The sequence below is a fragment of the Camellia sinensis genome, chromosome 3 (genome assembly GCF_055761805.1).
Source record: "Camellia sinensis isolate YWXY chromosome 3, ASM5576180v1, whole genome shotgun sequence".
Classification (NCBI taxonomy): Eukaryota; Viridiplantae; Streptophyta; class Magnoliopsida; order Ericales; family Theaceae; genus Camellia; species Camellia sinensis.
In genome coordinates, this window is record NC_138963.1 from 32725237 (window position 1) to 32751856 (window position 26620).

A 26620-nucleotide genomic window follows, 5' to 3' on the forward strand; every position below is an offset into this window, starting at 1 on the left:
TTTATACATTGAATTTTTAACAAATATGATAGTGGTAGATAGTGGTAATATATAATATGTAAGTGGCATATAATGGGTTATAATGATGTTTGTAATATCTCCGATATAAGGAGTGTCATTTGGTCTTGTAAGATAAGAAGTTTTGAATATAACAGAAATATATTTCTTCTTCCTCATATTTTCTAAGTTGGTATCAGAGCAACAAAAAACACAGCAGCCCTAAAACCGTCATAGCCATGTCGGAAGTCACGTTCGAAACCACTTCAACCCCTGCCGCTGCCATTCCGGTGAAAACGTCCAACTCTCACTCTGTCCAAATCACCACCATCCGCCTAAATGGTGATAATTTTCTCCGCTGGTCACAATCTGTCCGGATGTATATCCGTGGGCAAGGAAAGATCGGTTACATCACTGGTGACAAGAAGGCTCCTGCTGTTAATGATCCGCTGTTCGACAGTTGGGACGCTGAAAACTCCATGGTTATGACATGGTTGGTCAATTCCATGGAGGAGGATATAAGCTCTAATTACATGTGCTATACTACTGTACAATAATTGTGGGATAATGTTAGTCAGATGTATTCTGACCTAGGAAATCAATCTCAAGTTTTCGAATTAACTTTGAAGTTGGGAGAGATTCGTCAAGGAGATGATTCCGTCACCAAATATTTCAATTCGTTGAAAAAGTTGTGGCAGGATCTTGACATCTTCAACGCATACGAATGGAAATCGGTTGACGACTGCAACCACCACAAGAAAAAATAATGCTATGGCACTATAGGCTAGGACATCCTAGTTTTCTTTATCTGAAACATTTATTTCCAGAATTATTTAAAGGGATTGATTGCTCTTCTTTTCATTGTGAAAGTTGCATTTTTGCAAAATTTCATCGCTCTACTTATTTGCCAAAACCTTACCAGGCTTCCAAACCTTTTTATTTGATTCATAGTGATGTTTGGGGCCCTTCTAAAATCACTACTCTTTCTGGTAAAAAATGGTTTGTTACATTTATTGATGACCATACCCGCTTATGTTGGATTTATTTGATGAATAAAAAATCTGACGTGAAAAATTTATTCACAAATTTTTACAATATGATTGAAAATCAATTTCAAACCAAAATTGGTATTTTACATTCTGATAATGGAACAGAATATTTCAATGAGCAGTTTGGTGAGTTTTTGGAAAAAAATGGGATTTTTCATCAATCTACATGTCGGGATACCCCTCAACAAAATGGCATTGCAGAACGAAAAAATAAACATCTACTTGAAGTAGCACGTGCTATAATGTTTTACATGCATGTTCCTAAATATTTATGGGGTGAAGCAATTTTAACAGCCTCTTATTTGATAAACAGGATGCCTACAAAGGTGTTAACATACAAAACACCTTTTGATTGTCTCAAAACTTTTTTTCCTGACACGAGGTTGTTTTCTGATTTACCCGCCAAAGTTTTTGGATGTACTGCCTATATTCATGTTCCCAGTCAATTTCGTTCAAAACTTGACACCCGTGCTATAAAATGTGTTTTTTTGGGTTATTCCTCAAACAAAAAGGGGTATAAGTGTTTCGATCCTCAAACTAAGAAATTTCATGTGAGTATGGATGTGTCATTTGTGGAAACAAAATCCTATTTCCCCAACACTTCTCTTCAGGGGGAGACAAGTGGAGTAGAAGACCGTTTTTGGGATATTTCTATCCCGCTCCCCAATGTCATTTATCCTATACAAAAACCACATCTGTCTGATAATGATCACTTAGGAGAACCAAGTTCTATGGTGCCTAGTCAAGAAGATTCTTGTTTAGGGGGAGAAGTACTACAAAATGATCTAAATCCTGAGCTTCAGGTTTATACTAGGAAGCGATTTCATCTGAGGAATAATGACCCGAATGTCCATCCTAATGACCCGAATGTCCACCCGAGTTCTGGCATCGAAATTTTAGGTAATCCTATTCCTTCTATTTCCGACCTTGATGTTCCTATAGCAACAAGGTTCTGAAAAGCGGTTGCGGTCGCCGTAACGGTGGCGGTGACGCGGTTGCGGTTGCGGGGTGTAAAGGCCGTAGTGTAACGGTTGCGGTAACCGGAACCGTGAATTTTTTAATTTTTCGCACAATTTGAAAAAAACTTACCAATACGCATATTTTTTTTCCATGATCATATTTATTGGATTAAAAATAAATATTGATCAATTTTTGTAAATTTTTAAGTATGATGCAATATATTTCATATTTTTAAATCACTATAAACTGAGTTTTTTAGATTTTATTTTAATAATTAATGACTTTATATTATACAAAAAATCAATCACTAACTATTATACATAAGATAAACAATGACAAAAGTAAGAGAATAAATAAGAGCCTAAATATATATATATATATATACATATTTTAACCAAGCCAAATAGATAATGACCACACTTATTATTATTATTATTATTATTTTCAAATAATATATAGATAGACACACACAAACAAAATGGTTTAGTGATAGCAGCTGAATAGAATAGCATAGGTCTTACAGTTTCAACAAATTAATAACATGTTCTTCATCTTCCCTATTCTCTCTCTCTATCTCTTGCTCCTCCATTTTCTCTCTTTATCTTCTCTCTTCTCTCTATCCCTCTTCCCCTATTTTTAGCTTTTTTTTTTTGTGTGTTTTTTCGGAAGAAACAGTTTGGAACCGTTACGTAACGGTGCTGTAACAGCCGTAACGGCCTGTTACGACCGCTACGGCAGCCGCTGCGGCCGACACACCTGTGAATCTCAATCACACTGCAAAAGCGGCCATAACGGGTGGCGGTAACCGCCAAAACCGTTACGTAACGGCGTTACGTAACGTTTGCGGCCGCTTTTTAAAACCTTGTATAGCAATTAGGAAAGATGTCCGAAATTGCATTAAACATCCTATTGCAAATTACCTCTCCTATCAAAGACTGTCTAAAAACCATAGAGCTTTCACATCTAGGATTTCACACTTGTTTGTTCCAAGAAATATACAGGAAGCATTGGATGATCCGAATTGGAAATTAGCAGTCATGGAGGAGATGAATGCTTTAAGGAGAAGTGGTACTTGGGAGATAGTTGATCTACCCAAAGACAAGAAAACAGTTGGGTGTAAATGGGTGTTTACGATAAAATGTAACGCAGATGGAAGCGTTGAGAGATACAAGGCGAGACTGGTGGCTAAAGGCTTCACTCAAACTTATGGGATCGACTATCAGGAGACGTTTACTCCTGTTGCTAAAATAAATTCCATCAGAGTATTGTTATCTCTTGCAGTAAATTCAGATTGGCCTCTACATCAACTTGACATTAAAAATGCATTTCTCAATGGTGATCTTGAAGAGGAGGTGTTCATGAGCCTACCGCCGGGATTTGAGCAGAGACTTGGAAGCGACAGAGTATGCAGATTGAACAAGTCATTATACGGACTCAAACAATCACCAAGAGCGTGGTTTGAACGCTTTGGGAAGGCAGTTATCAGTTGTGGCTTCTCGCAGAGTCAAGCAGATCACACAATATTTTATAAACATTCAAAAAACAGTAAAATTGCAATTTTGATTGTTTATGTTGATGACATCATTTTAACTGGTAATGATGAAGCAGAGTTAGCAGCTCTCAAAGAGAAACTCGCAAAAGAATTTCATATTAAGGATCTGGGAGCCCTCAAGTATTTCCTCGGAATGGAATTTGCAAGATCCAAGGAAGGTATATTCGTTAATCAGAGAAAATATGTTCTTGATCTCCTTGGAGAAACAGGTATGCTTGGTTGTAAGATGGTGGAGACTCCGATCGAGCCTGTTAAAATTTACCATCACCTACCACCAATTTACCATCACCTACCACCACCTACTCCTCACCTACTACACTCACTCTCTCCTATATAATGAGCCACTCACCATTTGTAATATACACAAAAATATTATATCAATCAATAATACAATCATTTCTCTTTATACATTAAATTTCTACATGGTATCAAAGCAATAAGATTTAGGCCTGTATTTTCTTTCTCACCGGCGGGCAGCCGGCTGGCAACTTTGCCTTCGCTGCCCGCTGGTCTTCGAGTTCTTTGCCATCAACGGTGGCAACATTTCTCCCACTCGAACACCCACACAACCACTCCAACGACACCACGGTACCTGCTGGAGCGGTGCGACTGAAATTGGGCAACAAGGCCAATCCATATTGCTCACGAGTCTCAGGCGAGCTTGCCTTCATATCGCAGCCCGATTCGGAGCCTTCCTTGCACTGCCCCCACAGTGAAGCTACTCTCTGTCTGCATCCCTCAACAGCATAAACTTCGTAGCTTGCAAACCTCTTCTTTCTCTGCAACTCTGGATCATTCAAACTCCAACTTTTTGATGACCCGACACTAGTGCTTTTCTTGATTTTCTTGATCTTCAATTCTTTGCCCATCTGGGTTGGTTGTGCTTGTTCAAATGATGATGTGGCATAAGAAGTACTGTAACTTCTCAGATCATGCATGCTAGTAGGATGACCTGGCCTGGTAGGCCTACCTCCATTGAAGCTGCTCTCTGTCTGCATCCTTCCATCCCTGCATGATTTGGATCTGAAGTTCTCCATAGCAAGTACAGAAGACACATACACACTGCCCCAGACACCACCGCTGCCATCACCACGCCACAGTAGCAGCAGCCACGGGAAGCACCACCTCACAGCAGCCACGCCCGTGCTTCTTCTGTTCCAGTCACCACATCGCCGCAGCAACAGCCATGGTACCACCTCTGCGCTGAGACCACTCTCGATCTCTCTCTTTAAGACCATGAAGTAAACAGTAGCAGCTCCTCTCCCAGTTACTCATTTCTATGGCAAGGAAGCTGTCCCTAACAAGGGCTGTTTTCTACATAGTGATGCAGTGCCTTGGTGCCATATGTGGTGCTGATGTTGTCAAGGGCTTCCAGCCATCTATCTATCAGGCAAATAATGGTGGGGCCAATTTTGTGGCACATGTGATCTGCAAAGATGGATATACAAAAATAAATAAAGACACAGGAAGGGACTTGACCCTCTTCTCTCTCTCTCCACTTTATCACATGGGTTTTGTCCCCTCTTTTCGTTTCTTTTTATTTTACTATTATCTACCCACTCTTCTTTTCTTTAAACATAAAACCCTCTCTCTCCTCATTCATTTTCTTATTATTATTATACACATACTCAGAATCCAAAACCCCACACACACATATATATTTTGCTTTCTTTTCATTAGTTTATACATTTTGTTTCCTTCACCATTTTTCCGTAAGAGAGAGAGAAAGGGGCACACCCAATTCACTTTTCTTTTTTTAATCACACCCATCCACCGCCCAAATTTTATTTTTTATTATAAAACTTAATTGGTGCTCTCAATTCGCCCTGTTCCCCACTCCATCCTTTATTATTTTTTATTCATTATTATATATTCATCATCACCATGCTTATCATTTCATCACCATCTCCATATTTTTTTTATTATTCGATTCCCTTACTTTTCACCAAAAAAAAAAAAAAAAAATCATCATTCCACAAACTTGTTGTTTCTTCATGCCGGGGATCAACCCCGATCAGAATTTTACAGCAAAAAAAAAAAAAAAAAAAAACAACAACAACAACCAAACAAACAAACACCCAAAACCACATCCACGGGCGGGATTTTTCTTCTCTACTCTGCCGCCGGTCTTTTCTTCTTGCCTCCGTCCTGAACGGCCCTTAACGGTGTTGCCTCCGTGTTTCCCACTCCACTGGGCACGATCACTCCACCCTGCTCCTCCACTACAGCATATGGCGGCCCTCCAAATCGGAACATAACGGTGGCCTTCCGCTTCAGCTCCTTATTTTCCGCCTTCAGCACACTTATCTCTGCTCGCGCATCCTTATACATGCGCTGGAGCAGAGCCAGTTGGCCGTTTAAATGCTGCACCTCATTTGTCCTACTCTGCAGCCGGTGCGACAAGTTAGTGACTGCCGTCATCGTCTCCACACATGACTTCAAAGTATACTAATTGGCCTCAATATCCGTTTGCACCGCCATTTTTTGCTCCACCGACCGCATCGGAAAGTTCAACGGAGCAAAACCAGAGGTGTTTGGTTGAGGTTCACTGGCCACCGCACCAGTTCTCTCTCTTGTTGACTCATTGAGGTCGGGAAAGAGAGTGAGCAGCCCACGGGAAGAAGAGGCCATGTTCTGGGTAGCTGAACGGGAAGAAGAGGCCATGTTATGGGTTGCTGAGTTTTTTCAGAGAAGGGTTGGATCCAGAGTATTTCCAAAGTATCTCTCTCAGAACACGAAGAATTTTTCAGAGGTTTCTCTCAGTTTTTCTGTCTCAGCTTCTGCCTCAGCCTCAGCCTCAGCCTCAGCCTCAGCCTCAGCCCCCGTCTTGGTTAAATAAGCCGAGGCAGCCACGCGTATCGCGCGCCACTTGACGCCAGACGACAAACGGGCGCGCCAGCCAAGGCACTCACGTGCCTCGCCATCATATATGGCACGTCTTTTTATGGATTGGGCACGCCTTTTGATGGCACGCCTTTTGAAAGATTGGACACACCTTTTGAGGGTGCGACTTTTTAAGGGTCCGACAAGACTCTGTAAACTGTCCCGACATTGATTCCGGTTAGCTCCTTTATGGGTCTGACAAGACTCTGTAAACTGTCCCGACATAGATTCCGGTTAGTTTCTACAAGGGTCCAGCAAGACTCTGTAAACTGTCACAACATTGTCTGCTACAACGGTCCGACATGACCCCATAAACTGTCTTCTACATCGGTCTGACACCACCATACAGTGTCCTCTACAACGTTATGACACCACCATACAGTGTCCTCTACAACGTTATGACACCCCCATACAGTGTCCTCTACAACGTTATGACACCACCATCCAGTGTCTTCACCAATAGTCTGACACGACCATACAGTGTCTCCTATCCTCTTTTATTTTTATGTATTTTCTTGTTTTGTTACTCTCTCCAAACTCAAGTTGGTTAGTTTCGATCCTCCTTGAGTTTGCGGGGGGCTGTTAAAATTTACCATCACCTACCACCAATTTACCATCACCTACCACCACCTACTCCTCACCTACTCCTCACCTACTACACTCACCCTCTCCTATATAATGAGCCACTCACCATTTGTAATATACACAAAAACATTATATCAATCAATAATACAATCATTTCTCTTTATACATTAAATTTCTACAGAGCCTAACTTGAAGTTACAAGCTGCTAAGGCTGAAGAAGTCAAAGAGAGGGAACAATATCAGCGACTTGTAGGGAAATTGATTTACTTGTCTCATACGCGGCCTGATATTGCCTTTGCAGTCAGCATGGTAAGTCAGTTCATGCACTCACCAGGGGCAGAGCACTTTGAGGCCGTTTATAAGATCTTAAGATATTTGAAAGGAACTCCAGGGAGAGGCTTACTGTTCAAGAAACATGGGCATCTTCAAGTTGAAGTATACACAGATGCAGACTGGGCAGGAAGTGTTACAGACAGGAGATCAACATCTGGATACTGCTCCTTTGTAGGTGGGAACCTAGTTACATGGCGGAGTAAAAAACAGAATGTGGTAGCTAGAAGTAGTGCAGAAGCAGAGTTCAGAGCTATTGCCCATGGAATCTGTGAAGTAATGTGGATTAAAAGAATTCTTGAAGAATTAAAGCTTTCTCACCCGACACCTATGAAGGTCTATTGTGACAACAAAGCAGCTATATCTATAGCTCATAATCCAGTTCTACATGATCGCACAAAACATATAGAAGTGGATAAACATTTCATCAAGGAGAAAATCAATGCTGGCATAATCTGTATGACCTACCTTCCAACAGGTGAACAATTAGCTGATGTGCTAACGAAGGGACTACACAAGAAGCAATTTGATAAGCTGACTAGCAAGCTGGCTATGGAAGATATCTTCAAACCAGCTTGAGGGGGAGTGCTGGAAATTTGTGTTAATGTATATAATATGATAGTGGTGTTGGTGAAGGATAGTGGCATGTATAGAATATGATAGTGGTGTTGGTGGTAGATAGTGGCATGTATATAATATGATAGTGGTGTTGGTGAAGGATAGTGGCATGTATAGAATATGATAGTGGTGTTGGTGGTAGATAGTGGCATGTATATAATATGATAGTGGTAATATATAATATGTAAGTGGCATATAATGGGTTATAATGATGTTTGTAATATCTCCTATATAAGGAGTGTCATTTGGTCTTGTAAGATAAGAAGTTTTGAATATAACAGAAATATATTTCTTCTTCCTCATATTTTCTAAGTGAAAGAAACGGCAAAAATGAACTTACAGCATTGACAAAAGGATCATAAGCTTCTTCCACCAGGTACGACAAAGTTGTTCCAGAATCAACAATTGTTCCTTGAGTATTTGATGTTGCAAACACTGCAGTATCAATAGGCAACAATTGGCCATTGACAGCAATGCTCTGCAGGTACAAATTATAATGAGGCCTGAAAGATTTGAGATAGAAAATAATCAAACACGCAGCAGAATAAATATATGCATTCTCCGAATATTCACATCTATGTTAGTTGGAAAAATACTTAAATATTCGTCTTATAAATACTGATAACTGAACAGATATGAGAAAAACAGAAATGGTGGACTTCAGAAAAATCACAGAAAAGCAGAAGCTTGTTGCAACAAAATTTTATTTTAATGACTAGTAATGCAAGTATATATAACATAGAGAAGTATTTGGATACATACTTCAAACTTTTGCCAAGTTCATGGGAATCTCCAAGAAAGAAGATAGTGCCATTTGTTACAACTTAACAGTAACTCCAGCATTAAAAACATAAATCCTATTTTACAATACTAATACCCAGTTTCTCGAACCCTTTCAACATCTAGATTCCCACCTAACATCAGCAAGTTACCATAACAGTTCATTATCTGTTTTTAAAGATAAAACCTATGATGTTGCAAAAAGTTTCACTAGTCCCCATTTTACAAAAGCTAGAACAGATTTTATGTGAATTTCAGTTAAATTATACCATGTACTGGGCCAATGACCAAAATGGTATAGAGTATTATAAAAATAAAAAATCGTCAGTGATTTAAGTATCACACACATCACATGTGCTTTCAAAAGCTTCATAAAAGTCTTTAAGATATAGTCATCAGTGATTTATAAGGATTGTATTGCTTTATGCATATTTTTAAGGACTCTTAACATATTAAGACTCCATATGAACTGCATAACATGGCTTCATATAAATTTCTAAGGACTCCTAACCTATTAGGACAAAGTCCCTATAAACTAAGAACTTTGACTTTAAAATCCTATTCAATCCAACAGCCATACAGCTAACAGTAAGCCTGACTTAAATTATAGCCCATGGCCAACCCTACAATGCATGTCTAGAAGGTATAAACATCTTGAATCCTAAAAATTTGAAGAAACATGTACAGCCAACCAGCAGCGAATGACTTTATAAGACTAGAAGTCAATTATGCAAGGTCCAAGTGTGACCCTTGAAATTGAACCACTTCCATGACTTTCATATTCTTTAAGCTTGTATGATCACTATGTCATATGTTCTGCAAAATTTACAGATGTCAACTGCAATGAATGAAGGGGTAACTATTCATACTAGCAATTGAAGGCTATCTCCAACTCCGATGCCTGGTAGCATCCTTCAATCCTTCCATGAACTCTAATAACCAACGCTGGTTTTTTTTCCCCCCTAGTATATACAATCTTTGGTCTAACCTGTCAACATGCATCAAGCAATCGATGAGATTTCTCTAGATGGAGTGCCACCTTTCAAGTTCAATTCCTCCACTTCTACGATGTGGCCCCTTACCAAATGTTCCACCCCTTGGGTAAAGGATACTTGAGGCTAGGATGGCAAGAATGGAGAGGAAATTGCATTCCACATTCCTTCATTCCATTGTTTGGGTGCGTCCAAGAATAGGATGTGATTCTTAATTAGCTTCCGAAGTTAGAATGAGATTACCACACTAAATGGGAATCTTCCCATATTCCCTATAAAAATCTCACATTCCTAGAGAAGTGTGAACCATTTAAAGTAAAACAAGTAGATAGGCCCACAATATTTGATATTATATCATTTTCTCATAGTGAATTCCTAACCAAGCCAAATGCTTGAATTGCATTGACACAAGAATCATAGAACAGTCATTCATTCCCTTTAATACCTGCCATCCAAACATACCCTAAATTTTTTTAGAGTTTAAAGTCAAGAAGAAATAATGTCAAATAAAGCCCCACCACGTGCAATGCATAACTTAGAATATGCCGACCTACCCATGAAGCTAGTATGTTTAAAAACACCTAGTCATCTCATGCGAAGTGGATCATTCATAAAATAGTAGCTCTCAAGCCAACAAAGGGAAGAATGTTGTATTCAGCATAAAAGGCAAGCAAATACTAGGTCATACATTGCCTTACAATACTGGGTATGGAGGAAATGGGCAAGAGATGGCTAAAATCTTCTCTAAAGGGACATGCCGCATCACCATTTGGATGCAATGACAGGGAAAAGATACTTGAGATAGATTAGACGATTGCCATTAAAGCAATTAGTTCAAGATAACAGACTTAAATTAGTGACTTGAAAAGAAGGGTTTTTTTAAGCTAAAAGGACAGCATGACAACAAATATATTAAAGGACAGCTAACAAACAATGCCTACAATTGTCTACAATAAACTAACTGGGTAGGCCAGGAATAACAACAATAAAAAATACATAATACAAGCTTCATAATGTTAGGGGAGATAGACATAGAAAGATAACGGTAAAGCAGTTTCAAAGAGGTCGTGATTGTTATGAGAACTAAGGAAAGCATAATTTTAATACAACATGTAGTAGAAGATTTTATAATCAACATAATTAGTGCACACACATGCACCCCCAATATGACAGCAAAAACAAATCATCACAATTTCAGGAAATTCAGACAAAGTAATAGGAGTGGTAGAAGGAGAAAATTTTAATATAAAAAGCTTAGATTGAAAGGGTTCTTTTTGATAACAAAGAACATCTATTTCGTATATATCGAATGAGTCACTGAGTACAATATATATAACCTAAATAAAATAAACCCTAATAATCTAATAGACGAAACTACCCTAAATGACTAATATAAAATACAATAATCTTCACACCCCCCCTTAAAATGAGAATGCGAGCGCAGAAAGTATCGAAAGTTCGCCAAGAAGAAAACGAAAACGAGTAACAGTGTGAGTCTTCATAAAAAAATGGGCCAACTGAAGAGAGGACAGAACAAAAGGGAGAGAAATAGTGCCAGCCTGAAGATGTTGTCGAACAAAGTGATAATCAATTTCAACATGCTTGGTCCGCTCATGGAAGACTGAATTATGAGCAATCTGAACAGCACTCTGATTATCACAATACAACAGAATTGGATCAGAAAGAGAGACACCCATATCAGAGAGAAGCCAGTGAAGCCAAACGATCTCAAAAGTAGCATGAGTCATGGCACGATACTCAGCCTCAGCAGTGGAACGAGCAACAATAGACTGTTTTTTACTCTTCCAAGATATGAGAGAATCACCGAGGAAAACACAAAGACCAGAAGTGGATTTGCAATCAGAGATGTCACCGGCCCAATCAGCGTCAGCATAGGCATGAAGAGTCAAGTCCGAAAAGGCAAATAACAGCAGACATTGCAACAAAGTGTCCCGAAGGTAGCACAAAGTATGGTGTAAGGTAGCCTAGTGTGTGGAACGAGGAGCAGAAACAAACTGACTGAGAATGTGCACAGCATAGGAGATATCCGAACGAGTAACGGTGAGATAAACAAAGCACCCAACCAACTCATGATACAAAGTGGGATCCTCAAGAGAAACGCCATCAAAAGCACAAAACTTAGCATGCAACTCAACAGGAGTGTCGACAATCTTATCATCGGTGAGATTGGCACGAGAAAGAATATCACGGCATATTTAGGCCTTGTTTGTCATCTCCTAAAAAAGTCAAAAAGTCACTATCCTATTTAAGTCACTATCCTATTTAAGTCACATCATCTTATTTAAGTCACACCACCTCTCTACCACATCACTTCAAACTCAACCCATACTCAACTCATATTTCATAAAAAGTCAAAAAGTACACTTATTTAGACCATCCCAAACCACCCCTTAATTTGAGAGAGAAGATACCCAGTAGGAGAAGTAGCAACTTCAATACCAAGAAAATACCGAAGAGACCCCAAACCTTTCATCTCGAACTCTTGAAACAACCGATGCTTAACCTCCTTACAATCAGAGCCAGTGATGATCATATCATCCACATATAAGATAAGAAGAACAAGGCCAACAGAAGTATGCCGAACAAATAAAGCACAATCATGATGACTAGGGCAAAACCCAAGCTAAAGTGCAACAGAGTGAAATCACTCATACCAAGCACAAGGAGACTGCTTAAGACCATAGAGAGCACGGCGAAGACGACAAACCACACCAAGAGGGTGTGAGAGACCCGGTGGAGGGCGCATATACGCTTCTTCTGCAAGATGCCCCTTTAGAAAGGCATTTTTGACATCGAGTTGAAACAAAGGCCAGTGATAGGCAGCAGCAAAAGAGATAAGAGTACGAACAATAGTCACCTTGGCAATGGGGGCAAAAGTCTCATCGTAATCAATCCCATACTCTTGAGAAAAACCCTGGGCAACCAAACGAGCCTTATATCATTCCAAAGAACCATCAGAAAGGGTTTTGACCTTCTAGACCCATTTACAGCCTAAAACATTCTTGCTAGCAGGTAATGGAACCAAATCACAAGTCTGAGTGTTAGCCAAAGTAGTTAACTCGTCATTCATGGCAGCAATCTAATTGGGATCATGACAAGCTTCCTTATAGGACCTAGGCTCAAAATAAGTATGAAGACAAAAAAGAAAAGACTAATAGGAAAGGGAAAAACATGTATTACCAAAACCATACTAGTTCGGAGGACGACGATCACGCATGGGAAAGCGATGTGCAAAAGGAGCGGGATCCAAAGAAACAGCTGGAGGGACAGTAGAGCTAGAGACAGGCAAGCTCGGAAGTGCTTTGCGACGCTAATAAACAAGAAAAGGAGCAGGGGAAGAGGGAGCTGGAGAGGGAGGAGCTGGCGAGATATTAGAGGTACTAGAAGAGGCAAGGTAGAGATCTCAAGATCAGAAACAAACTCATCAGAAGAAACATCAGAAGGAAATGAGTCAACGTGAACCAATTCATCCTTGGTAATAAGGACAGGGGTGGAAGATATAGTGTAGTAGGGTAGTTTTTCCAAAAAAGTGACATGCCTAGACACATAAAGCTTTTTGGTGGCAGGATTATAGCACCGATAACCTTTCTGATTAATGTCATACCCTAAAAAGACACATAGGACACAACGAGAACTAAGCTTAAACCACGCCCGTTTAAGAAGGAGCACAAAGCATGTAGAACCGAAAACACAAAAAATGGAATAATTGGGAGTAACACCAAGAAGACGCTCATACGGAGATGAGCCGGAGAGAAGAAGAGTAGGCATCCGATTGAGAAGATATGCAGCAATGAGCACAGCTTCCCAAAAGACAGAAGGGAAAAAGGATGAGAGTAGCAAAGAACAAGCTGTATCAAGGAGATGGCGATGTTTGCGTTCAGCTCAACCATTTTGGGCAGGAGTGTCTGAACAAGAAAACTGATAAATAGTACCATAAGTAGCTAAAAACTCCTCAAACTCAAACAAATAATACTAACCCCCCAAATCAGAATGGAGAACTTTAATGGTAGTGGAAAACTGAGTGCAAATCATGGAGTGAAAATTGGAATATATTTTGTAATAATCAGATTTTCGTGTCATCAAATAAACCCATGTAAACCGACTGTAATCATCCACAAAAGACACATAATATTACGAACCTCCCTTGGTAACTATAGGGAAAGGACCCTAAACATCATTATGAACCAATTGAAAAGGCGAAGATGAAATAGAATTACTTTTATTAAATGAAAAAGCAAACATTTTAGCCAGTTTACAACCACGACACTCTGAAATATCAGCAATGGGAAAATGGCCTAAATGTCCAGACTGAACTAACATCCTCAAACGATCACTCAACAAATGACCTAACCTAGAATGCCAAATATAAAATAAAGAAGACTTATTGTTTAAACAAAAAGAAGACAATGCAATAGAAGACACATCTAAAGGAACATGTAAGTTGTCCAAGATATATAGTTCTCCAACTCTACGCCCGATCCCAATCTGCCTCTTGGAGACCTGATCCTGCACAACACAATGAGAGGAAGAGAAAACAACATCAAAACCGGAATTAGATAACTAACTAATAGAAATAAGACTGAGTGAGAGGTGAGGTACATAAAATACAGGAGAAAGAGACAATGGAAAGAGGAAATAGAACCAATAGAGGAGACAGGCATAGAGGAACTATTAGCAATAGCAATAGTGATAGGAGAAGGAGGGGAGACACAATTACTAAGAAGAGATGCAACAAGGGTCATATGATGTGAACAACCAGAATCAAAGATCCACGAAGTATGGATATTACCTGAAGAGGATGAACCAGACAAACCTAACTAAGTGGTAATCATAGCGGAAGCCTGGGACGAAAGAGTTGGATTGGCCACCATGAAAGACTTGAACTGCTCAAACCTATGTAGCACGGACACGTCTCCTAAGGCAACGTTTGGGTGTCGGACACGCGGTGGACACGTGTCCGACACTCTACCCAACATGTCCCTTTTTTTTTTTGAATTTTTGCAGCCGAACACTCGTCTGGACACTGTTGGACACGCTATGGATACGTTATGGACAGAGAGGGAGAGAAACCCTACCCTGTTGCAGACAGAGAGAGAGAGAGGGTGAAAAACCTGTCGAAATGGAGCCCTAGATCAGGTATGTTCTTCGATTCTTCAAATCTCTTCTTCGATCTTCTTCTTTTCTTCTGCTTTTCTTCATTTTTCTTCTTCTTTCTTTGTTTTGTCTGTGTCGTCTTCCTCGCCTATGTCGTCTCCCTCTTTGCTCTCTCTCTCTCTCTCTCACTCGCTATGGTGTTTCGGCGCCTCGTTTGACCATCGATCGCTATATACATTATATACTAATAATATATATACATATATATATTTACATACTAATAATAATAGTATATATATTATATACTAGATATATATTTGAATAAACATCTTTTTTTTCTTTTTTTTTTCTTTTCCTTTTTTCTATTTTTTAGATATTATTATTTGTTTAAATAAATTATTTTTATTTATAAGAAAATTTTAATTTGTGAATAATATTTGATATCAAAATAAATAAATAATATTTATATTTTTTAATTTTACATATAATAAATAAATAAAAGTATATATATTGAACGTATCCCCAGCGTGTCGTGTCCCCTATTTTTTGAAATTTTGCGTTTTCCCCTGTCCGTGTCCCGTGTCCGTGTCCGTGTCCGTGCATCATAGGCTCAAACATAGACTACATATTGGAAGATAGATCATTCTTAGAAACTGGCGCAGAAAAGGCGGCAGATGAGCGAGATCCCGAAGATGTCAGCTTAGAGGATGGTGGACCAGGTGAACGGCCCTTGGGCTACACCAACTTAGGACAAGCATGTTTCCAATGACCTTTCTAATGACAGAAGTTGCACTCATCCATAGAAACCCGAGGCTTGGGCTTACCAGTAACTTGAAATAAAGGAGATGGTGGGGTTGGCAAGAGCGGAGGAGTGGCAAAAACTGATTGGGAATGAGGAGTACCATGAGCCACCTTGAACCAAGTTTCTTCCGCAATAAGCTCACGGACAGCACCATCGACAGAAGGCAAGGGGGACCGATGAAGAATAGCGTCCCGAAGTGGCTCAAACTGATCACGAAGGGCCATAAGAAACTGAACAAGACGTTGCTACTCCCGATACTTGGTATAACTGTCAAGTAACTGCAAATCTGATGGTTCCATTAGAACAAGCTGATCCCAATCAGTAGTCATCTCATTATAAAATTCCTAAATGGATTTATCTTTCTGACTAGCACTGCGAATAGACATCTCAAGTTCACACTGTTTTGCAAAGTTAAACTCAAGGTACATAGTTTTCAAATAATCCCAAACTTATTTAGAAGTAAAATACTTGAAGAAATTCATACCAATGGTGGTTTGAACTGAATTATGAAACCAAGTAAGAATTTGTACATTTTTCTTATCCCATTTAGCAACATCAGCCTCAATTTCTTTGGATTCCAATGGTCGAGTAGTCACACTAATAACATAGTTCCACATACCTTTACCCATGATAAAATTTTTCATTACATGAGACCAATAAGAATAATTTGTCCCATCCAACTTAGTGGTGATGGCTTGCAATTTATCATCAGCAATATTGCAATAATCAAACAACCCAGTGCAAATAAGAATAGTACCAGACAGAGATACACGCTGAACCAGAGACCACGATGACGAAGTGTGAAGAAAAGAGAGAGAGTAGCACCAGTCAAAGAGATACAGTGAGCCAGAGATCACGATGAGGAAGGGCGAAGGAGAGAGTCCCAATCCTAGCGACCAGAGAACCACGAACGACCAGAGAGAAATCAAAGCAAAGTCAAGCAGTCGCAATTGACGAGAGAACCACAAACGACATCGAAGACTTGGAGCCGAAATTAATGAGAGAACCACGAATGAAAATCATGAAGTAGAACAGAAAAAACAGGCACGAGACAGGGTAGTCGGGTCTCGAAGCCAGGCAGAGGCATTCGCGAGAGAACTATTAGTCGCTAGAAGCCTTCAGTCGAACCAGACAATCACAGGGAAGAAGATGTTGACTCAAGGGCTTCTAAAGGTTTGACTCAGAACCCGGTCTGATACCATGATAACAAAGAACATCTATTTCGTATATATCGAATGAATCACTGAGTACAATATATATAACCTAAATGAAATAAACCTTAATAATCTAATAGACGAAACTACCCTAAATGACTAATATAAAATACAATATCTTCACACTTTTTTAGAAAATAAATAATATATAAAATGCTATGATTCAATGGAATCAAAACCATTGTGTGCAGTATACTCAAAGTTCTTATTGCCACATATGACCACAATATCCATAGAAAGAGTGCCAGAAAAAGAATAAGAAAGCTTTTAATGGTGAAAAAAATACTTACTGTGATGGGACAAGGGGACTATAGACAATGCTTGGATCCAGAATCTCACCAAGAACTAGTATACCACCACCATTGCCCTCTCCCTTCAAGCAATGGGAGAACACCTTGGGAGTAATCCCTCGTGATGACAGTTGTGATATGACAGACAGATCCTGTTGACCAAACCCAATAATCCCATCAATTGCTCTATCAGTCTTAGTTAAGTCCCCAGATTGATAGGTGCTACACCTGTTTCCAAAACAGCCATCCAAAAGATTTAAGTTGCAGCCCCACAAAACTAAAAATGAACATTAACATGGGATACAGCAACTGCAATAGAATAAAAAGCTGAAAGTTTAAACTAACATACAACTCCTAATATGTTGAAGAGCTATTGCAGATATAAGATACATTCTACTAAGCCCAAGGTTCTGAAAAGCGGTTGCGGTCACCGTAACGGTGGCGGTGGCACGGTGTAAAGGTCGTAGCGTAACGGTTGCGGTAACTGGAACCGTGAATTTTTTTATTTTTCACACAATTTGAAAAAAACTTACGGATACGCACATTTTTTTTCCCATGATCATATTTATTGGGTTTTAAAATAAATATTGATCAATTTTTATAAATTTTTAAGTTTGATCCAATATATTTCATATTTTTAAATCACTATAAACTGAGTTTTTTACATTTTATTTTAATAATTAATAATTTTATATTATACAAAAAATCAATCACTAACTATTATATATAAGATAAACAATGACAATAGTAAGAGAATAAATAAAAGCCTAAATATATATATATATATTAATCAAGCCAAATAGATAATAACCAATTATTATTATTATTATTATTATTATTATTATTATTATTATTTTCAAACAATATATAGATAGACACACACAAACAAAATGGTTGAGTGATAGCAGCTGAATAGGATAGCATAGATCTTATAACTTCAATAAATCAATAACATGTTCTTCATCTTCCCTATTCTCTCTCTCTATCTCTTGTTCCTCCATCTTCCCTCTTCTCTCTCTATCTCTCTTCCCCCATTTTCAACATTTTTTTTTTTTTTTTCAAAAGAAGCATTTCGGAACCGTTACGTAACGGTGCACAACAGGCCATTACGGCACCGTTACGACCGCTATAGCAGCCGCTACGGCACGATACACCTGTGAATCTCAATCACACTGCAAAAGCGGCCGTAACGGGTGGCGGTAACTACCACAACTGTTACGTAACGGCATTACGTAACGGTTGCGGCCGCTTTTTAAAACCTTGACTAAGCCCCCTTACTTCAATAACCGTACTTTAGTTAACCTTTTCATCAGTTCATTCTTATTTTCCCAGTTATCATTGATCCCCATTCAGTTCTACTATCCTCATCGTTCTTTCACCAGTAACCATAACAATGTAGAATAATTGAAGAGAATGAACACCAATAATTTTTTTTTTTGGTCATAGAACATGTTTTACTTAATGCCATTCAAGCACATGATTGGTTAAGTCAGGTTGGATTAGTTTTACTGCGTGTTTTCATGGATGTATTAATATGGTTAGGCTTCTGCTTTGACTCTCCTGACCATCTACTCTCTTCATCTAATGATCATTTTCAATCCCACACAGAAATACACCATCATTAGAAGTCATAACATCAACAACTTACCCAAAAACAATAGGTGCGGAAGAGTTAGCAACCAAAGAAGCCCCCATAATTGTGTCAAAATACATTAAATCAGTTAAATAATAACCAGATGTCCCACTTCCATCTCCATACCGAAATGAATAACCACACTGATTACTCTGGGAAGAGCATTCAGAAACTGCAGCTGCAGCTTGAACTACAGAAGCACATATTGGGTCAGAGCAAGAAACCAGAGACGCAGTTGACGAACTAGCAGGGTCAAAGAAATTGAGCTCAATCTGCAAAAACAAAAGAGTATCAGTCTAACAATTCAACATATCAAAGAAACTACATTAAGTAGAAAAATCAATACTCACACCGATTCCACTTGATTGGGGGCAATCATTGCAGGTATTGCAAGTAACCCACAAGATGTCACTTCCAGTATCAATCTGCACATTGAATTCCTTTGGTGGAGACCCTAGTTTAACTTTTGTATAATAAAGCCTAAATAAAACCATAAAACGAAAAACCCAGAATGAAGAATAGTGTAAATTCCATATAATTACTATCAAATTTCAACAAAATTGAAGTAAAAATAAATAAATTAATTAAATTAAATTCAGAAGAACCCAGACAAGATAAATAAACAAAAATAACAAAGTTGAAGAATACAGTCAACTGAATCAATGCACATGTTTTTTTAAAAATGATATCCGTCAGGTTTTACCCAGTAAAGTTTGTATCAGAACAAAAACTAGATTGCCACAAATCTATCAGATTCATGGACCCAATTTCACAAACGACAATCAATAACAAAGAACAGATAAAAACCAAAAATTTACCAACAACTTAAACATTGAAATCAATTTCTTTAAAAATCACGTAATTAAAACATGCATACACATACAGAACAGCAAATTATCATAGATTATAACAAAATTGACCAAATTATGCACTAGGAAAGAGAGAAAGAGAGAGAAAATTTATACCCGACTATGTAGGGATCAGAGGTACCGGCGACAGAGAAATCAACGACGCCGCCGATTACGCCTTGTAAAATTCGAGCGTGTCTTGCTCGGTCACGAGCTCGGAGAGCCTCAAGCTCGACTTTCTGGTTCGCCGGAAAAGCCCTCTCCAGAGTCAGGATGCTCGTCGGAAAACTACCGGAATACACCACCGATACCTGCGCCGCCACTGCGGCGGCGAAGATCAAGAACTCCACACCACGCATCACCGGCATTCCGGCTCAACCTCCCCTACTCTCTCTCTCTCTCTCTCCCTCTATATATATGTCTATGTATATGTGTAATTTGAAATCTCTCTCTCTCTCTCTATATATATATATATATGTATATGTATTATGTGTAATTTGAAATTGAGGTGTTTTTTGAGACAGAAAGTAGAGAGAGAGAGAGATTGTAGAGAACAGAGGAAGCTGATAACAGCGACACAGTCAAGCTTTTTTTTATTTTTCTTTCTTGTTTTTTTTTTTTTTTAATTTTGGGATTTTGATTAAGAAAGTGAAAGTGAAAGTGAAAGTGAAAATGAAAACATTTCTAATCTGGACTTGGTGGGGGAGGAGGTGACTCTCTTGCACACCGTTTTCACAAAGGAGAGTCCACGAGGGGTCGGTGGAAGGTCAACAAAGATAAAAACAGAGAAAAACAACAATCATTACCCACCTTCTTTGAAATGTTTTGGTAAATTACCCCCACCTTCTTTGAAATGTTTTTTTGGTAAATTACACTCACTACCTTTCAAATTTAATAAAAAAATAATAATAATTAATTTTATATTTTAAAATTTTAATTTATATAATAATTAAGTCATTTTTCATCTATACTTCATTTATCGTATAAATAAAAAATCATATTGTCATATATTTTATATTATTATTCTGTCCACCAATCATTTTCATCATGACAAAAATTTTAGTATAATTATTTCAAAAGTATGTGATTAACTATATTTTTTTCATCTCTCGGACAAAGTAAGTAGGGATGGCAATGGATAACTTACCATGTGGGTATCCATGGAGACCCAACCCAAATACATGGGTTTTCTCCTCTTTTTCTTATCCATTGGGTAGTGTAAGTGATATTCTTTAAATATCCACAGAGGATAGGTTAGAAATGGGTACCCACTAATTTCCCCATATGTTTTTTTTTTTTTTTTTTAAGATTCACAACCAAAATTAAATATACATTCAATTTTTTTTTTTAATTTATTTTTTCAGGTTCACAACCAATTTTTTATTTTTTTTTATTTTTTTATTTTTTATTTTTTATTTTTTATTTTTTTAAGATCCACAACCAAAGCTAAATATACCTCCAATTTTTTTTTTTTTTTTTTTTTTTTTTAAGGTTCACAACCATTTTTTTTTTTTAATTTTTAAGATTCACAACCAAAGCTAAATATGCATTTAATCTTTTTTCTTTTGTTTTTTTTTTAAGGTTCACAACCATTTTTTTTTTTTTTTTTTAAGATTCACAACCAAAGCTAAATATACATTCAATCTTATTTTATTTTATTTGGCTCAACAATAAAATCAAATACACAATAATTAACATTGTCACATTATTCTTGTCAAATTTTATGCATATCTAGAATTTTTTTAATTTATTTAAAAAAATTAAGGACACTGTCTAGTGTAGGTTTCGGTTTGCTTTTCCATGTTATTTTATTTTGTTGTGTATTATAATTTTCAGAATGGTTTGCTTGTTCTGAAATTTCAATTAACGAGTATGAATCTATTTGTTTTATGTTATCACACAATTTATACAACACACACACATATATATATATATATATATATATATATATATATATATATATATATATGTGTGTGTGAATGTATTTGAAAATAAGAAAATTGTAGAAAATCAAAACAAGCATGAGTCGTGATTGGTTAGAAATGATGGGTACAAAGATTTATTTGCTAGAAAAACAAAAAGGGGATACAAAGTCTTACTAAATAATTTTTTTTAAATTAAAAGAATTTTTCTTAGTTATGAACAGATTTAACTGAAATCAACTTGTTTCCCAATGTTATGCTTCATTTATTTAGATAGAAAATATTTTTAATGAAAAATATTTTTTATAAAAAAAATTTAAAATATATTTTATTATATTTGGTGGTGGTGGTGATGGAATGAAGGTGAAAGTAGAGATTGTTACATAGTGGTTGGGTGATGGCGGCAGTGATGATAGTAGTGGCTATGGTGATGGTAGTGTGACAGTGAAAGTGAGAATAATGGTGATAAAAATTAATTGAAAAAACATTTTTTGTTTTTTAAAAGTAACAAACAATAAAATTCGTGGGGGACTAAAGGAAGAAGATGGAGGATGGATTGGGTGTGGTAATGCATAGATATCTTAAAATGAGTGGTTCAGATTTGTTAAAGGTATAATTAGATTTGACAAATTAAAATGAAACAGGTTCTTTCACATTTTATTTCTTCAAACAGACTCTTATAATATTGTAATCAGGTTCTTATAACATGTAGGGGAGAGAGTGAGAGTGAGAGAGAGAGAGATGGTTGTAATTTTTTTTTAATCTTCCACGTTCTTCTACATTTTTTTTTCAATTACTAAAACTTATTTGATTGTCTCAAAATTATATATTTGATTATTATAAAACAAACTTTTTAATTAATTAATTAATGTGTATTTGATTTTGTTGTTGAACCAAATAAAATAAAATAAGATTGAATGTATATTTAGCTTTTGTTGTGAACCTTAAAAAAATAAAAAATAAAAAATAAAAAATAAATAAATAAATAAGTTGTTAACATTAAATATATTAAAAAAGAAAGAAAAAAGATTGAAGGTATATTTAGCTAAAACCTTTATAAAAAAAAAAGAAAAAAAAGAAGGTTGTTAACATTAAATATATTAAAAAAAAAAAAAAAAGATTGAAGGTATATTTAACTTTTGTTGTGAACCTTAAAAAAAAAAAAAAAAAAAAAAAAAAAATCGTTAACATTAAATATATTAGAAAAGAAAAATAAATAATGAAATAAGTTGTTAACATTAAATATATTAAAAAAGAAAGAAAAAAGATTGAAGGTATATTTAGCTAAAACCTTTATAAAAAAAAAAGAAAAAAAAGAAGGTTGTTAACATTAAATATATTAAAAAAGAAAGAAAAAAGATTGAAGGTATATTTAGCTAAAACCTTTATAAAAAAAAAGAAAAAAAAGAAGGTTGTTAACATTAAATATATTAAAAAAAAAAAAAAGATTGAAGGTATATTTAACTTTTGTTGTGAACCTTAAAAAAAAAAATTAACATTAAATATATTAGAAAAGAAAAAAAAAAAGATTGAAGGTATATTTAGTTTTTGTTGTGAACCTTAAAAAAAAAAAGTGGTTGTTAACATTAAATATAAAAAATAAAAATGAGAATTAAAGTGAGTTGGGAAAAATCCATACCCATTAAAAAATGGGGAGGGTGGTACCCATGGAGAATGGGGAATGGGGAATGGGAAAAATTTATTTTAGGGGAATGGAGATGGAGAATTAATATCCACCCCATTATCCCCTATTGTCATTCCTAAAAGTAAGTGCAATTTGCTCAAATTAGTGGATAGCACAGTGATACATTTACAATTTAATAGAAAAATGAAATCTAAAATTTTAGGTCTAAACTTTCTCAACACGTCTTTATATAGTAACCATTTTATTTTAAGATAGGAAAAATATATATTACTTTATGTGATTACTGTGTAAAGTTACCTAAGGACATCTCTAACCAAAGCCAATGGGAACATTTCTAACCAAATTACCTTTTCAAATTTGGCATGTCTAAAAGATGAAAATAAATCATCAAAAATCTCAACTTCTTTCTTAAAACCTTATGTGTAAGGGTAAACTATTTTAATAATGATGAAAAAATCGTTTAAGAATAAATTATTTTAATAATTTTTAACTTTCTATTAAAAAATATATATATAAAAATATATATATAATAATTTATACTGACTTTTTAATTTTTTAATTAAAAGCGACAGTTCTCAAACCATGCCTAGACGTAGTGCCGTTTTGGGAAGGGCCATAAAAAGTCATGTTTTTTTATCATTTTCCATAAACGTAAGTGGCCAAAAATGCAACAAATTTGGTTTGGGAATGGCCAAAAACGCAGGTGTGAAATTACAAATTAAGCCCTATGACAAAAAAATAAAAATAAATTTTTTTTTATGTTAGGTAAGGATATTTTGATCATTTTAATTTGATTTGACACCATAAATAAATATTAAACTAAAAAGTAAAAAATTAATTTTTTACCAACTTTCCAAATTACTTTCCAAAAAACTAAAAAAATTGATAAAAAATTAAAAATTAATTTTTTACCAACTTCCGAAAACACCCTGTAGTCCGCATGCTGGAGGGGACATTAATGTTTCATACCCCTTTAAAGTGACCTAACATATCATGACAAGTCATTATCCAAAATAGTAATAAAAATAAATATTAAGAGATTGTTTGGAGTGTCCTAAATAAGTATATTTTTTGTCTTTTTAGATTAAAAAATTGAGGAAAAAAAATATGGATATTTGAGTTAACTTTTTGACTTTTTATGAAAATATGTGTATTAAAAAATTGTATAAGTGTGTAGGAAAATATTAGGATTGAAAGTTGTGCATTCGTACTTTTTGATTTTTTAACTTTTTAATGAGTAGTGATAACTTTTTAACTTTTTAAATAATTTTTTGACTTTTTAACTGTTTGAGATATACCAAACTTGACCTAACACTAACAAAATTAACAAATCCATGTTTTACAGTTTGCACAAAGGTGGGTAGGTACTAGGTATTGTTGGGAGAGTTTGGAACAAAAAAGCAAAATAAGATGTGCCTTATAAATTATATGTAAGTTAACTCTTTAGATTTACTTTCTAAATTTAATGATGTGTTAATTAAATAATTAATTGATAATTAAAAAATAAATAAGAGAGAGATTTCACTTAAATATTTTAATAAAATGGCACATCATTAGATTTTAAAAAGTGAGTACAATTTTTTAGCTTAAATGGTAATACTTTCATAAAAATCAAAACCATGAGTTTTGAGCCACTTCTTCAATAATGGGAATGGGCAAGAGGGAATTCGTATTAGATTTGAGTAAGGATCCTCTAGAGTGATTTTTTCCTAAAGTTTCCTAAAGTGCTACAGTGTATGGTTGAGATTTACTGGCAAATCACATCAATTTTTCTGATGTGACTTGCCAATAAATCTCAACCACACAATATAGCACTCTAGGAAACTTTAGGAAAATTTCACTCTAGAGGATCCTTGGTGATTAGATTTGGCCACCTCTTGCTATTTTTGGTAAGGTTAAATGACATTATTAAAGCTTTAGAATATGCCCAAAACATATTCGTATTTTACTAAAGGTACATGTGGCAAAACATTATTCGCCTCTCAAATTAATGGCATGAGTTCAATCATTTTTTTTATATTTTCTTTTAAAAAAACTAACAGACATGTGTTTTAAAATTTTATTTGACCAACTAAAAGGATGACTGCAAAATAAATCGAATTGTTCACAAACAAGCTCAGCTCGACTCATTAAAGACTTAGTTCAGCTCAACTTGTTTAGGTGGTGTTTGACAAGTGATTTTGGGGCTAAAATAACCACAAAAAACAAAATAGGCTATTTTAGTCATAATAAACAAAACATCACATCCAACCCATAATCATTACACTCTTCTCTTACAAAAAAAGTCAAAAAAGCCAAAAAGCCATTCTCAAACCAAGTTTTTTAGCCCAGGCTAAAATAGCCAAAAAAATCAAAAAATTAAAAAGCCAATCCACTTCCCAAACAGAGGCTTAATAATTATTTTTTTTTTAGGACGAACTTGTTTAATAAATGAGCCGAGTTAGAACTCGAATAAGCTCGGCTTATCAAGCTCGACTCATTTATTTTTATTTAAATTATATAATAAATATATTACTTATATATTAAATAATATATAAATACATTAATATAAATAATATTAAAAATATATTATCAAGTTGAATCGAAATCAACTTTCAATAATATTAACGAGTTGACTTGAGTTAAGTTGATGTCACGACCCAAACCCGGCCCTATGGGTTTAGTACCGTAACCGGCCAGTAATCCGAGATTACCGAAGGCCTGCTTAACAGTAATACAGTAAAACAGAGTACAGGGCCTGGCGGAAGCCAATACAGTAAATAAATAGTGTCCATTGAGCTGTGACAGTCTGTATGTAAAAAGGCTTTTCATACATTATGCAAAAACAGTACAGAACAGTATACACAATATTCACATACATTTAGCTAGGGACTCAACCCCTAGTAACAGTACAGAAAACATTCCGTCTGTACAACACAGTATACAAAATTAACAGTCACACAGTACAGGGACCTAATCCCTGTATAACAGTACAGTAAACAGTCAGTCTATACAAAACAGTGAAACAGTACAAAAAGGGGGGAAAAATTCTAAAACACCCCTAAGCCTTAACAGTAGGCTCGGAACCTCGCAGTGAGGCACAAAGGCTGGCTTGACAAAACTGGAGTAACCCTGACGCCTCTAGCTGCGGTCTGGTGCCTGTACACCTACATATATATATGAGCAGTGAGCTAAAGCCCAGTGAATAACACAATATGTAAAGAGGTTAAGAATGAATGTCCTTACAGTATGAAAACAGTTCATTTCAATCAGTCATTCAGTTCATTCAGTTGTTCAGTACAGTAAACAGTCATATGTGGTACATCCATTAGCATAACAGTAACAGTAGGTCTTAAAAGACCGAACAGTAATGATGGCCATCAGTCAGTAAACAGTAGTGGTTCCACAAGGAAACCGACAGAGAAT

At 36.1% G+C, this 26620-nt stretch overlaps 1 protein-coding gene across 3 annotated transcripts in view; it reads right to left on the reverse strand.

The window, feature by feature from the left end:
- Positions 1 to 20743, reverse strand: part of LOC114271851 (Eukaryotic aspartyl protease family protein) — a 29799-nt gene extending 9056 nt beyond the window's left edge. For 2 of the 3 annotated variants that reach the window (XR_014363732.1, XM_082919477.1), the window contains exons 1-5: positions 19766 to 20743; positions 19151 to 19280; positions 18816 to 19072; positions 17168 to 17395; positions 8315 to 8477 (exon numbers count right to left, since the gene is read on the reverse strand). Coding sequence is in view for 2 of the 3 variants with exons in the window: in XM_082919477.1 (XP_082775603.1) it covers positions 8315 to 8477; positions 17168 to 17395; positions 18816 to 19072; positions 19151 to 19280; positions 19766 to 20016 (1029 nt within the window). In the remaining variant the exon portion in view is untranslated. The remainder of the gene's footprint in view (positions 1 to 8314; positions 8478 to 17167; positions 17396 to 18815; positions 19073 to 19150; positions 19281 to 19765) is intronic. The other variant, XM_082919478.1, reaches the window with a different exon arrangement.
- Between the last annotated feature and the right edge of the window lie 5877 nt (positions 20744 to 26620).